At 38.2% G+C, this 15,496-nt stretch overlaps 1 protein-coding gene across 1 annotated transcript; it reads right to left on the bottom strand.

Annotated features, from left to right (window-relative positions):
• Window positions 1-73: 73 nt before the first annotated feature.
• Window positions 74-12,582, bottom strand: LOC109486926 (5-hydroxytryptamine receptor 3A-like). Its single transcript, XM_019790869.1, has 13 exons — window positions 12,471-12,582; window positions 11,300-11,425; window positions 10,642-10,849; window positions 10,109-10,260; window positions 8,144-8,368; window positions 5,712-5,921; window positions 4,499-4,614; window positions 4,218-4,262; window positions 3,344-3,453; window positions 2,747-2,928; window positions 1,902-2,240; window positions 1,048-1,180; window positions 74-482 (listed from the first exon to the last, which is right to left on the bottom strand). The coding sequence occupies exons 1-13, from the start codon at window positions 12,544-12,546 to the stop codon at window positions 86-88; spliced, it is 2,319 nt and encodes a 772-aa protein (XP_019646428.1). The 5' UTR covers window positions 12,547-12,582; the 3' UTR covers window positions 74-85.
• Window positions 12,583-15,496: the final 2,914 nt, after the last annotated feature.

Genomic DNA, 15,496 nt, shown 5'->3' on the forward strand with positions numbered 1-15,496 from the left:
GGCGGGTCATAAAGCCATTTTACATGGTTTGAAAAAAAACCTTTCCTTTCGTAATTAAACACCAGGTCGTAATTTTGTCGTTTTCTTAGCCCACAGTGATCTTCGGGCGACCAATAAGCAGGGTGCATGGTATGGCCACAATAATGGCGATGATGTAAAGGACCAAACTCAGCCTGTCCAGAACTTTAGCCAGCAGAGCATACTCTGCAACTTCTTCATCATCATCACCACTTGCCAGACCATCGATGCTCCCAGACAGTTCCTTAACACTGACCTTAAGCTCATCTACGCTTTCTTTTAACCCGATAAGGGTAGCTCCGACCTCATTCTTCACGTTGAGAGGAGGGCCAGAAGAGCCGTCACCGTCCCTCTTGAATGCGTGGTTGACTGATCCTTCAACGTCGTTTACTTTGTTGCTGACGGTGTAGGCTGATGCCTCTTCATTTTTCAGCTTCTTGGTCAAGTCTCCCATCAGTAGGGCTCTAAAGGAAAGTGAAATGTTCTTAATTTTAGGAGGTAAATTTAAATTTATCGGGTCATTATTCATTCCAATGTATAAATTAAACAATCAGATAAACACCGGATATGACCTCAGGTGACCCAAAAAGAACACCGCTATGTTCTAAAAAAATTATAAAAAATAACTTGATGTGTGTTTCAATGACCTCGGGTGACTCCCATAAGAACACCTGTTCCCTGCCTTTGACCCAAATAGAACAGTAAGAACACGACCCTTCTCCAGTGACCTCTGGTGACCGCAGATGGAAGTATGTTCTAGTTAAGTTTGTATGTGTTATACAGGAATGTGTCTTTCTTTACTGTGTAAGTTCTGATGGCTATATGATTATAGCGTTAATGGCCCGACCTTTCTCCGTGAATACGGTGTGATAAAGCCTTGTCAGTTGCTATAACCACCTGATAAAGCCACCTCGTTCGCTGCACTTACTCAGTGGCTTTATTCGGTAGTTATAGCAACTGCCAAGGCTTTATCACACCATATTCACCTCGGGGCGGGTCATTAACCCTTAATTTTTATCTATGACATACCTTGCCACGTGCTTCAGGAAGACCGTCCGCACCCATTTTGGAACGGGTCCCTTCTTGTCGTGTATGATGATGATGAAAAGAGTCGTCAGCATGAAGAGGGCCATCAGAGCCATGCACACGATGATCAGCATAGCTGTAAAATAAAAAAGAGTAATCTCTATTGTTTATCATGACCCTTATAAGTTACATAAATATATATGTATACCATATTATATACCATAAACTTGAGATGAGCAACATGATAGCCACTATAAGGTAGCTATTATGTCAATGAATAATATAACTGATATTGGCAATGTGCATATCTACATACACTTGGTTCTTATTGAAAATATTCTACGTAACTAGAATGATCGACATTTGCTTTCGAGCAAATGCAGCATGGCTTGATCACATTTTACGACAGGGCAGGGAACGAAGGAGGAATAAAGAGAAAACAATGCTTTACATTCATATGACTATAGTTGCAAACTATTGACTTTCAAGATAAAAAAACGCATTCCGATGCTTGAGCAGGAAAGTTTGACATACCTACCCCAAAACACATGGGGAAGGCATGTAGTACAAACGTTCAATAAAGTACAGGCTGGTGCAGCTGTCAATGCAGTTAACCTAATTAAACCCCAACAGCCAATCAGAAAGAAGAATAGAGGATCTAGGAAAGCTTCATGCCTATTGGCTCTTGCTGTACCCGTCATTCTAATGGCTTACTAAAAGTATCTTCCCAATTTCCTTCGGTGGATATGACTTTGTGTTAATTCGACACTTATGGGAACCACCCATAAATTATGGTGCCATATACACACCAGGACTGGTCATTAACGCTATATTAACTATCTGAAGAGTGAGCTCACCAATAAATGGCAGGGTGGTTGACACTGGCAGGAAGCCAGTAACGACGACTAGCGACACCACCATGGACAGCAGCACGGTGACGCCGAATCCAATCCTGTCGCCTTTATCAATGGGCATGATGAAGGTGATGATCATGAGGATGATCAGGATGAGACAGGGAGAGATGGTTGTGGAGTAGTGATAGGTGGGATCACGTTTGAGCCTCATGGTCAGACAGGCCGTGTTGTTGACAGCTGAAAGGATTGTTGTCCCACTCCACTCTCCTGTGACAATTGGGGCCTCGTTGTTTTGACAGGTCAGGAAGCTGCTGTCCTTGTGCGTAGTTGAATTGGAACAGTCTCGAAAAGAAAATGTCGAAAGATTTGTCATATATGCATTAATTGGCGAATTCATGGTTGTAAAAATTCTTCAAATGAGCCTTTATTAATTTTATGTGTGTATTATGTTTGTCATCTTAATGTTGTTTTAAGGTAAAAGTTGGGATAAATGGGCTTTGGTGATTGTGATTGTAAGAGAGTTCAATGCCAATGGATAATAAAAACCCCATATTCTTTTCTATATTTTTCACAAGCAATTACTTTTTGGTAATGTTTGAAAGACCTTACGATAAAACTTGAAACATGTAGTTCTAATAAAATGACTCGCCTTTCTTTATGTCTCTAACCCAGTGCTTGCTTCCGATTCTTACACGTGTGTGATCGTGCATGCGTGTGTGTTTGTGTGTGAGTGTGTGATTTAGATTTTATTTGGATAAAAATGAAACTACGAATATTCTATTTATTTCTTTGTACCGGAACCCTGATGATATTGTATTTATGTTTTAGAAACAAGCTGTATTCCCTACCTATAGTATACTCCTCTCCCGCTCTCCAGCACACTGCACATGTCATATTGTCCTGAGGGAAGAGGAAAGGGTCCAGGGTACAGGTTGTTGTAGTCAGTGCTTCTACAGGCCAGCTGATTTTCCCAGTGTTTTCCATTTTCACCTCTGTCGTGGGGAATCCGCCGCTGTATCCTGTGTCCGCACTGAGAGAAAATATATTATATTTAAGATGGATTGACGATACGTTGTTAAAACTAAGCATAATCTGACAATAATACTTATGCATATATTAGGGTAGACACTCATCTGTTTAAATGTAGAAATTCAAATTTGAGTCTGTAAATTTAAGAATTAAAACAAAAACTTTTAAACTTTGATTTATGTTACTGTAGGTCAATTGAATTATTTCACATAACATAAGAAACACGCTTTAACGAGAACAAATATCACAATTGGAATATACCAAAAGAATTGCCAACTGTACCAGTCTCTACTATGATATTGCGGTAACATGGAAAATGCAACATATTAACGATGCTTCGTCTTGAGGGAAACAGAGAGAGAGAGAGAGAGAGAGAGATTGGGAATAATCATAAAAAAATTTATAAGAATATTTACTTTCTTTCCAGTGTCAATGTCGGCTTCCAGATTTGGTCATCAAGGATGAAGATCCGATCGACCTTTCCATATTCATTGGGCTCCCATTCCAGTCGATCGTCTTTCCATGTCTGTAACATTGTAACACACAAGTACAATAATTTAAGATGATGTTTGAAATAATTTTACAATGATGTTTGAAAACTCATGTCAAGAGCTAAAAAAGGACCATTTGAGATAAGTAAAAGCAAATAAAAATATATAAGACACAAGGAATAAAAATTACAATAACTAAATCGACTGGGTTCGCCTCTGTTTTGATGACACAGAATAACAAAGATCCCACTTTTTCTGTAATGTGTGGGTTTTCGGGTGTTAACATAAGAGTATTTTTTATTTGTATATTGATTTGAACTTTAAAAAAGAATTTGGCAAAAGAGTTCATTTCTATCATTGCCATAGAGAGTACAATTAAAGATAAAACGTGTATCGTCTTTTACTAAAACAATGAACAGCAATGTGTCTATTTGTGTTTTACAGGCTTTTGGCCATTAGACCAGCCCCGAGGAATTGATTTCTAAACAATGGCACCTTATTTGTATTTGTAGAAAAATCGGTGAACAGTTATATACATCTAAAAGTATTCTTACAATCTGCCCCCCCCCCCCCGGTAACTGTTAAACTGTTGCACAAATGTAAAAACAAGGGTGAATGTGTATGTGTACTATATAAAAGTTTTCTTTGTTGTCTTTATAACTTTTGAGGCTGGAAAGCCAATGATAATAATGCGTAGCAATATTTTAATGTGGGTGATAGCCTCTCTCTCTCTCTCTGTCTATCTCTCTATAGCAAATAGTATGTGACTCCGTATATAGTAAGTGAAGAATAAACTTACGTATTCCGCTTTAAATGCTGTTACTATCTGTTCTCCCTTTTCATCCTAAAAAAGTTACAAATATAAAATAGACGTTACTATTTATAATGTCAGCGATGAAAATCTTATATATTGGCAAAGACAAAAGCTAGCAATGAATATTATAATTACTTACTAATCTAAACATGATAGTAAATGTAAATAACTAACAATAGTTGAATTTACTATTTAAACACAAGTTTTGCTTCTTAACGTCACGTCACAACTATGAGACGAAACCAATAGGAAATTTCACCACTTACCAAGTTGATGACGTTGACAACATATGCCTTTATTTGTAGACTAGTTGTTGGAGACGCCGCCTTGTTATAGACATTTGCGCTCAGAAGGTCCTGTTGGAGTTTGAACTTTTGGTCGACTTGAAAGAATAATCAACATGTTGGAGTTAGAGTTCATTTCCTGGTAAATTACGAAAACCTTTTGTTTCTCACAAATACATTATGATTCTACGGATTCTAGATGTTCGTAGTTGCATTGGGGATGTATATTGTCAAATAATGCATAGATAATTACATTGTTGCAATGTTGTCACAAGTGTACCTCTACTTGATTTGATTGGTAAGTATTTTATTTAGCATTGAAAAAAAAAACAGGTTGGCGAAACTGAATGGGTTATATTATAAGTAAATATAATATATATAATATATAGTATATATATATAATATAAAACAAAAAATGAGTAATGGGGAAAATGCAAACAGATATTAAAGGGTAGTATTAAAGAAAGTTTTTCTGTAAATAATTTCATCAGGTTGGTAAACGACTGAATAGCAAAGTTCTTTCTATCACAACTATTTATTTTTCAAGCCGACGTTTCGATGACCGTCTGTCATCTTCATCAGGGCAATTCTGACTGGTTTACTGTGCACTGACACTATATGTTACTTGGTGCGTAGTGCACTAAAGGTGTTACATGTATCCGTTGGATTAAGGAGTATGTATGGATTAGAAAATCCAATCAAGTCATGAACTGTGATGAGGGAAGGTATAAACTTAGTCATGTTTGGGATCACATTCTTAATAACTGACATTGGTCTTCTTATTGTTTGTAACTATTATGATTCAGATACAGATGTAACAAGACGTTTGATAATTTCTATTTGGGACTGTGATTGCTCAGTATTGTCAGTTAACAAATATTATATTATATATAGAAACACTTAACATTTGGAACCGCATATTTCCCTATGATGTAACAATGCCTAGTATGTATGTCACAATTACACTACGTTCCGGAATGTAATGTAAACAGAAAAAAAAACTAGGCTTAAGTTCACTATGAATTATGTAACACCTTAGTGCACTATGCACCAAGTAACACCTAGTGTCAGTGCACAGTAAACCAGTCAGTATTGCCCTGATGAAGATGACAGAAGGTCATCGAAACGTCGGCTTGAAAAAAAATGGTTGTGATAGAAAGAACTTTGCTATTAAGAATGTTTTTTATTTGACTACCTTCACAGTCTGGTTTTGCCGTATCCCAGTTGGCTTCTCCTGTATCGTTATTGTATACACATTGAGCCTTGTTTGGTCTTTCCGGGACGTATTTCTTGAACTTGAATCCACTATCACAGGTGTACGTGATCCGATCTCCTTGCCAGTAGTACTTCAGGATGGGACTCCTCTTTCCAAACCGGGGTTTTCCGGGATCCTGGCACCCTACCCCTAAACGAAAGAGAGAAAAGCTGTTATGTAACCTGTGTTCAGTATCTTTAACCCTCAAACACCCGAACGGGGTCCATTTGGACCCCAGGCGTATATTTTTATGTGATATTTGACATTTTTGGATTCGAAAAAAAATCCTCTTGTGACTTTGTCAATAAACCTCTTCTACAAGTTTTCCTATTTTTTTTTTAGATCGGCACAAACTTGTAAAAATAACAACGGAAGTCTTATGTAAGACCGTCTGGGGTCCAAACGGACCCTAGACATATTTGCACTTTCCCACACACGAAATTGTTCGGATGTCCTTAATATGTCTTCAAGGAAGCATTATTGCTTTAATATTATGCAATTTGCCAAGTAACCTCAACCTCAGGAATTAGGCCATCAGGTTTTCAGAGGTTTGACAATTTGACAATCATATGAGGTCAAAGGTCAACCCCATGTTCATGCCTGCAGGCCTCATCCTATTTTTGCATAAATTATGATAATGAGCTGGAATTAATCATGGAATTAATCATGCCAAAATATACCTCTTGCTATGTTTAACCAAAATATGTGCAAAGATCACTGAAAGAATGTGCAAAAAGGAATATAAATTCGAAAGAAACCAAATGGGGTCCATTTGGACTCCGTTCGGTCATTTCAGTCGCAGAAAAAAGTTCGGGTGTTTGAGGGTTAAGTTAGCTATGGTGTCCTTCTTTAAGTTATGTTAACTACGCAAGTATATACACTGTGTGCGTAGTCAATTTGGCTTAGAGGTATAGAACCTTTGCCTTTACATGGATGCCAACGAAATGGCCTCAGTCCCTAGGATGGCGCATTGAGCACTATGCATGATCCACTGCTTAATGTAAATATCGTAAAAACGAGCAACGGAAATGTCAGCGGAACAGTAAATCTGCCTTCTCTGAAACTGCCGATAAAATTATATCTTAACTGTTCATTGAGATAAACCTTTTTGATATTACTATTAATTTTTTTGATATTAACTTTTTTGACATTACTATTGATTTTTATTTATAATCTGCCTTCTCTGAAACTGCCGATAAAATAATATCTCAACTGTTCATTGAGATAAACTTTTTGATATTACTATTAATTTTTATTGACTGTTGAATGAAGCAAGGCCGCATTTTTATATAATACAATAGACATGATTAATAACATAGATGTTTCTTATATACTTGGACATCTTGCCAGTTTATAAAGTACTAATCATCATTAATTTAAATGATGGCAAACCAACGTTCTCTTAACCGGGACGTGAGGAGATACGTATCTGTATCGGTATAGCCGGTATAACCGCCCTTCGGCGTAACACGCCAGCTTCGCAGGCACGCGGCGCGGCGGCAGCTAGCTATATCACACCGAACGACTTGTTACACTTAATCTTTGCACATTTGATTGCAGGAGTTGTTTAAAGCTTTATTTCTAGTGATGATGCCCCAACTGTGCTTGGTGGCAACGAGTTCCAGTCTACGATAGTTCTGGGGAAATATGAGTTTTTGAATACCTCAATTCTTGGTTGATAACTCTGATATTTGAAGGCATAATATAACTGTTACTTGTTCTTTTCTGGGCTGGTATCAGATACTTAGTGGTTGGTACGTCCACCAGTTTATTAGTCATTTTGTACATAATGCACAGTCTGGACATTCTACGTCTGTCTTTCAGCGACACCCACTGTAGGTTTCTTTTCATTTCCGTTACACTAGCACCCCTTTGATAGTTGTTCGTGCAGAATATCTTGCAGCTTGGTTCTGAATGCTTTCCAGTCTGTATCTGTATACTTGGGGCGGTATACGAACTTCCAACTAACTTTGACCCAATGCTGACGTCACACGTGGAAAAATGACATATCTACAACACTTTGGTTAGAAAGCTTATAAAGACCAGCTGATTCGGTTAAAAACAGTTTGATCTTTACTATATGAAATTATTTATAACTAGAGAAGTAACATTTGCAAAGCAAATGCATAATGTTTACCTACGGACATGGTCTGCCCTGTTAATTTTTACTCAAACGCATTCACATACATGTACTACGAGTAGAGCAGACCATGAAATTGCAACATTATGTAACCCAACACCAGTCACCATGGTGGCAGACGTCAACAAATCATGCCATCGGCCAGTACAGAGGTTAGTGTTTGGAACAGAAGAGGAGGAGGAAGAAACTGAGTAAAACAATATGTTTTCCTTCGGTAAACACAATTACTTACCGTCACAAGGAATGAGGTCGCAGTATTGAAATCCAGATGAAGTGAAGCACCATGGACCTCTCCAGTCACCGTCTGGGTTACGACATTTGTTATCCACGAGGTTTGCCCAGGGGTATGGCTCTATGAAGGTTGGGTCATCTTCCCACCGTTCACAGGTTACCCCTGCTACAGGACCCTTTGTCTCGTCTCCTCTGTAGTTTACACCATTTCCATCATAACACTCAGCTGAAAATGAGTTGAAAATAATTTAACAGACTGTTAGAACATGTAGGATGTTGGGATTTTCTTATAATCAACTCGTACTTCTCTCACATTGTCTATTATAAATCACACACCAGGGCTCTGAATTCATTTTTGGGAATAGGTGCACCGGTGCACCTAACCTAAAAAATTAGGTGCACACATTTTTGGGGGTGCACTATATCAAAGAAAACATAATTAGAGATCTTACTGTTTCTCTTCTTAGCTTTAATCCAAAATGGTAAGTAACTTCAAAATCTTAAGCAAGTACTACAAGAAAGATTTTATTACTTTTTTGCCAAGAATATCCTGTATACTATTATACATTTCCAAATGTAACCGTCAACTAGTGAAAAAAATGGTTGTGATAAAAATGACTTTGCTATTCAGTTATTGTACATTTGATATATAAAAAATTGCCTACAAAAATATTTAGGCGCACCTACGAAAAAAATATGTGTGCACAGCTCCAACTTTGAGTGCACTACGGTGCACATGTACCCAGCCCTACACACCTTCCTTAGACTTTCTGACCGGAATTTTTTCTTGCTACTATGTTATGGAGCCAAATTAGTTGGTGCTTTTAAGACAAGAACACAGAATTGAATTATTTTAAACAATCTAAATTGGTGCATTTGACTATATATGCATCGAGAGGTAGTAATCTGATTAAAATAACTGAACTTTCGAAACGTAAGCAAGTATAGAAATGTACTTCTTGTGTATAAGAAAATATCACTATTCGACTTTTTTGTTACCATTTTGGTATTGTCCTAATCATTTTTAAACTGATTATACTACTTTAACCCTATCTAGACCGGGCTTTTTGAGCAAGATTTGACCGGGGGGGGGGGGCTCTTTTGACCCCCCCTCAGAACTCGCTAACGGTATGTCGTATGACTACCAAATTTTCAGAGAATGGTGTACTAGTGAAAATTTATCATATCTACAATTTTTTTGTCATTATGACGTAATATGACGTCATTATGACGTCATTAATGTGATTTTATTGGCTAAAACCGTCTAGATAGGCTATTCCCTGAAAACTAAATGGTATACAACATAACTTTACCAAAAGTGTTTATGACAGAATATTATGGTGTACTAAGTCTTATGTTGCCCATAGCAACACCGTTGACGTCATAAAATAACGTCATACATATTTAAGATATCCGCCATCTTGGATCATCAATGTTGAATTTTCAAAAATAGTTTTTTTTCGTGATGAAGCCTAAAATACATTGTAAACATACTAAAGACCTTTATTTAAACCTTTTTTGGAAAAAGAAATGTAAGCATTGATGAAATTGTAAGGAAAATAACCTGTATATACCTGTTCTAATGATATGGTCCGCCATCTTGGATTTTGGCCAATGACGTCATCAAATTAGCATATTTAATGATAAAACTTACATAAATTCATATGGGATGTTATTAATATTAGAAACCATGAGTAACTTGACATAAAACCCATAAAATTCTAATGTTGAAACAAAAATTACTAAATTTAGCAAAAAATGCCTGTCAGAAACCCGTTGCCATGGCAACGCAAAAAATCATTTTCTTATTTCAATGACAGAAAATTGTTGCCAACAATATTTTAGGAAAAGTCACCAAGTTTGGTCGTTCTAGCCTCAGCCGTTCAGACGCTATGTGACATCAAAGTTGGCGCGGGCACTTTTAGCCCCCCCCCCGGTCTAGATAGGGTTAAATAAATCGACTTACCACCGCTCGCAGTCGTAGAAGGATTGACGTTGTTACAGTTGGTGTAGGGGAAAATCACACAATTTGGAAAAGCTGACCAGGAGTCTTCCTCATCACACGAGTACTTCACTTCTTCACACCAAGAGCGGCACGGTAGTTGTTGTCGATTTGGACTAGAAAATACCAGTAAAAGGGTAATGTTGAGCGTTTCTAGTTAACACCACAGGTAGGTAGATGACGGCAAGGCAGCCGGTTAATAGGTGTTTGGAGTGTATTGAATTGGGTATGCTAGGCCACATTTCCAAACCGGCGCCCAGGCAGGCTCTTTGCATGAAGAATGCATACAAACAATTAAAAATACTTATGGACAGGTAGTTTTTTTTTCACATTCTTTGCCAATTGTTTCTTTTATATTATATTTTTGGTTCAGGGAAGTTGCCAAGCCGGGCCCCGAAGATTAGGACCTTAGCAATACTAGAGAATCTGAAAAAGGTAAGTGTAGTAACAACATGCCAATGGTCATGGATTTAGTACAGAGCTAAAGAAGATTGTACCTCTCGTTGCAACGCGGCAGAATAGTGGCGCAGACGAGGTCTTTAACTTTGGGGTGGCAGCCTGATTCTGCAAGGGCGCTGAGATCATTGAACGCTGCTGAGCTTTCAACTTGGTCGACCGTGGTGTCGTTGAAGTTGAGTGGGTTGGGAAGGGTCATCATGTTATACTCAAGGCCCCTACACAACGTCAATTGTATATCTTGACAACCTGGAAAATAAATTTAACGTTGCTAATTTGACTTACCAAATATAAAGCATTGGAAAAAAACTGGCAATGAAAAAAAAAAAACATAACATTGTCATGGCGACTGTTATAGCTGTTAGGGTTATTGTTTGCATGGCAATGCCATGAATTTATATTCTTTAGGAAGCCTTGTACCCTACCCTACCCCGAGTGTATAGTGAACGAGCCCCAGGGTCACAGAAAGTGCATGTAGGACATCCGGCAGAAAGGTTCTCCCAAGGGTTTCCAGGAATGTGAGCATGTCAACAAACAGAGCTGGGAGACATTCCTGTGGACATTCCATGCCTGTGTAAAAAATCCTGTACTACATGTATTCCTATTAGGCTCCTCCCTGAGACGTCGCCAAAAATATTCTCATGACTATTACTTTGATGCTTAAATGGTTAAGCATTAAGAGTACGAAACTTTACTCACCACAATTGCTTTGAGCCTCATCACTCCCGTCTCTACAGTCGTTGTTTCCGTCACACCGTTTCCAGGCGTCTATACAGGTCACACCGTCAGCACACCGGTACTTGCCGACCTCACACTCAGAAAACACTGAATTTGAAGAAAAAAAATCAACAATAATTAACGTCCTGATTTAATCCATTATAATATAATACGCATTTTACCTCCACGAGAAATTGATGTATGGTTTTCGGTACACCCACGTGTGCGTGTCAGTGAGTGTGTGTGTGTATTACTATGTGTGTGTGTGTGTGTGTGTGTGTGTGTGTGTGTGTGTTGTGTGTGTTGTGTTGTTTTTGCCTGTCTCTCTCTGTGTATGTGTGTGCGTGTGTGTGTTTGTGTTTTTTCTGTGTGTGTGTGTGTGTGTGTTCTCTGTGTGTGTGTGTTTCTGTGTGTGTGTGTGTGTGTGTGTGTGTGTCCGCATTGCCCTTAGGTCGGGATGTAATAGATTTTGTCTGGTTTAGACTATCCCGGAGGGAGGATATTATTTAAGACGTCTGCATATGGTAGGGATAACTTTTTATAGGCGTTTTTCGTTACATGACCTCCTTAACAGCTAGTGCTGTTTCCATTACATGGTAAAGAGGGACTTGTAGACAACATGGTGAAGGGAAAATATCATTAACAACTAAGACATAAATAATCGTTGCAGGTCTGTAGTATGAGTATATCAATATTGCAAAATTGAGCCATTGGGTTTAGAAAATTGATATACAAGACAATATCTTTTTTTGCCAATTCATAAATGTTTTCTACGAACTAAACACGACTTTCCTCACTTCACTCAGGTGAAAATGAGTACCTAGCTTCGGTTAGGGACGTCCCTCGGATAGGACGTTAAATGGAGGTCCCGTGTTTGGGAGAGCCACACCCCATGCACGTTAAAGAACCCACCGCACTTATCGAAAAGAGTAGGGGATCTTCCCGGTGTGAGTGGTTCAAAACTTACAGTCCGGTCTTACGCAGCTTGTACATGTGCGCACATGTACAAAACTGGTGTGTTACGCCTGAAGGCGGTTTACCGGTTATGCGAAACAAACAAACAAACAAACAAACAAAACAAAGTAACTACTTTTTATTGTAGAACTTTTAACGCAACAATATTATATATACTGAGCAAGTTGGTTTGTAGTACCTTTATCTCCAGACGTATAGTCGGCCTGAAACCCCTTCCTGGTTTCACTGCTATCGGTGAAAAGTCGAACAGTCATAATACTCCCAGTGGAAGTCAAAGGGTTGGGGGTAGTTGTGCCAGAAAGTTTAGCTGTAGGGTAGAAAATGGTTAGATAGTGGTTCAACTCTGATAGACAGGCACATCATGAGGTATAATTCGACTTTGAATTGAAACACATTTTTCCTCTTAACATGCTAACCTCTTGTTATTGTAGTTGTTACCTACTCCAAGGATGCAATAACTTTGTAAAGTAGACCACGTTTTCAGACAGAAGTGTGTATTTTATCATTGGGAAAAGACCAAGGCCGTAAGAAATACAGAATCTTTGCACACCAACTCTTTCTAGTAAACCTAATTCAATGGCCTGTCACACATTCAGAACAATTTCCCGAACACCAGCCAAACAAGTTTGGCAGAGGATCGGGACTAGTCTTAGGCCATGCCTATACTTCTTCACCAATAGAATATGAGTTAGATATGAGTATATTTCACTGCCAACCATGCCCTGACCTACTACCAAACAACACCTAACCATTGCTTGGCAAAACATAGCCGATTTTTTATCAAACATGCCGTAGGCGAACATTAGCAAACCTGGCCGAGCACAAGCCGACCCAGCGCCGACCTTGCTCCCAATCTACTCTCAACTATGGCTTGAGGGGGAGGGGGTGCCATATTCGGCAGGGTGACAGGGGCTTCGGTCATTATCCTTGGAGAGGAGGAGTTTACGATAGGAGGAGTAACACTTTTGCTTGCTGGAGGTTTATCTCATGTTTAAGTACAATATTATGATACAGTTTGATTTGCTGGATACATTTTGATAAAAGACGCATTTAAAAAAGAACACACATTATAATCGCCTAATTGCTAAATAATTCCACTTTTTTTTCTCTTACCTATCTCAAATGCGGAGTCTGTTGTATTTCCATCATACACGTACACGAAGTCATAGCCGTTCTCTACGTCAAAATCCGTGAAGGTTAACGTGATGACTTTTGGTGGAGTGACAGAGATCTCGTATCGGCAGTCGTTGTCGTTAGGGTAGTCGTTTGGGTAGTTTGGGCTGCTGATGGACCCACTGTCAGCAGTTAGGTGTTCACAAACTGATGAGAAAGAAGAAAAATTAATGATTATACATGTCAAATGACATTGAGGTTTATTGAGGAGGTTTATTGAGGAAAAACTCTTCTTTAGCTGCAGCTATTCTTCCAGGAGAGAGTACATACATGTAAGACATAACAATACATCATGTATAATTACATATACATTTACATTACATTGAAATTTAAAACAGAACAAATGGGTAACAACGTATTTTCTTTAAATATTCATGTCCCTCGTGTGCGTTAGCAGGCCTTGTTTGAACTTCTCATGTGATGACACTGTTTGCAACCCATGATATTTCTAACATTTACCATGAGTACGCACTTTACTGCGCCAAACAAAACCATACATTAAAATTAAAGGTCACCCGTATTTTAAATGGTGAGGATAAATCATTTAAGATATAAAAAGTCATTCTAGTTGCATGTATCCATGTAAGGTAAATGATATATACGTCTTTGATTTCTGAATGCTCTAAATACCAATTTTGACAATAAATGTAATTTGTAATTCAAGTATGAAACTTATCAACAGTACACATAGAACTGCAAACAAAGAAATTTCAATCTAGCATAGGCATAGTTCACAACGGTTACTTACGTGTTTGGGAGGACACGCCTTTAAAAAGTAGGCAGGAACTGACCACGCCAAACCACACAAGTTTCCACATTATGTGTCCTGGTTGTAGATGGTAGAAATAACCAGATGTTATTTTAGTACTCTAAACCAACACATTCACCAAGCGACTTTGTATAGTATACATTGTATGTATAGTTTTAATCAAATTTATGTTGTTATGTTCAAACCATTATCGTTGTGGCCCAGTAAGTGCATATCTTTGCCCTTTCCTGCCAATGTGTGTTTGGACTTCTGTATCTGTATCTGTATCTGTATAGCCGGTATAACCGACTTTCGGCGTAACACACCAGCTAACACACCTCTGAGAAAGTTAAAGAGGAAATAAAAGGATGTTTAGTACATTTTTCTTTAACTTTAACTTTAAAAAATGGATACGTCCGAAACAGTTTAAAACACTTCTGTAAAAATTACACTACATATAGTGACTTCTGTTATATCAATCTGACACTCTCTACACGCGATGCAGTAACTCATACTAGTATATACTACTTGTATTACTTTACATACTTGCATATACTACTAGTATTACCTTACATACTTGCATATACTACTAGTATTACCTTACATACTTGCATATACTACTAGTATTACCTTACATACTTACACGTTGCATATACTACTAGTATTACCTTACAATTCTTTATACAACTGATTATACAACTGATTATACAGTTACCCTCACCCCTGGGTCGTCGCCAAAATAACAACTAGCTTGCGTGTAGATACGTGGTACATTGTTTATTGTGTTAAAAACCGGAAAAACTAGTCAAAATGATCAGTTTGCCCTCCGAGGTCGTCCCTTATCACTTACAGAGAGATAAAGTGACTCTGGAGGTCACACGTGAGGTCTTCGTAAAGCTTATAACAAACACAAAGAATTTGCCTCCTAGGGACGTAATGCCACAGCAAGTAATTTTTATGGATGACATCAGCTCGCGCGTTAATTTTTGCCAGATTTGAAAAAGAAAAGAAATTTTGTTGCCTTCTGAAAGTGGTCAACATGCTAAACATGGGCAAAGATGTCTGTTGCCATGCCGGAGGTGGATAGCAGATAACTATAAAGAAAGGAAACAAGAAAAGGCTCTGATTTAAAGTTTTGTTTCTTACTTTGATGCAGTGATATGTGATGCTGGCTGTGTATATGTGTATATGTGATATCCCCGCTGAATCAAAAGCATTTGTACAATGATCGAGTCAAAATTTAAAAAAAAAATGTAGGAACCCTGTTTTTTTCGGCCCGCCTT

This window comes from Branchiostoma belcheri, unplaced genomic scaffold, assembly GCF_001625305.1.
Source record: "Branchiostoma belcheri isolate BF01 breed outbred unplaced genomic scaffold, Haploidv18h27 scaffold1, whole genome shotgun sequence".
Lineage (NCBI taxonomy): Eukaryota > Metazoa > Chordata > Leptocardii > Amphioxiformes > Branchiostomatidae > Branchiostoma > Branchiostoma belcheri.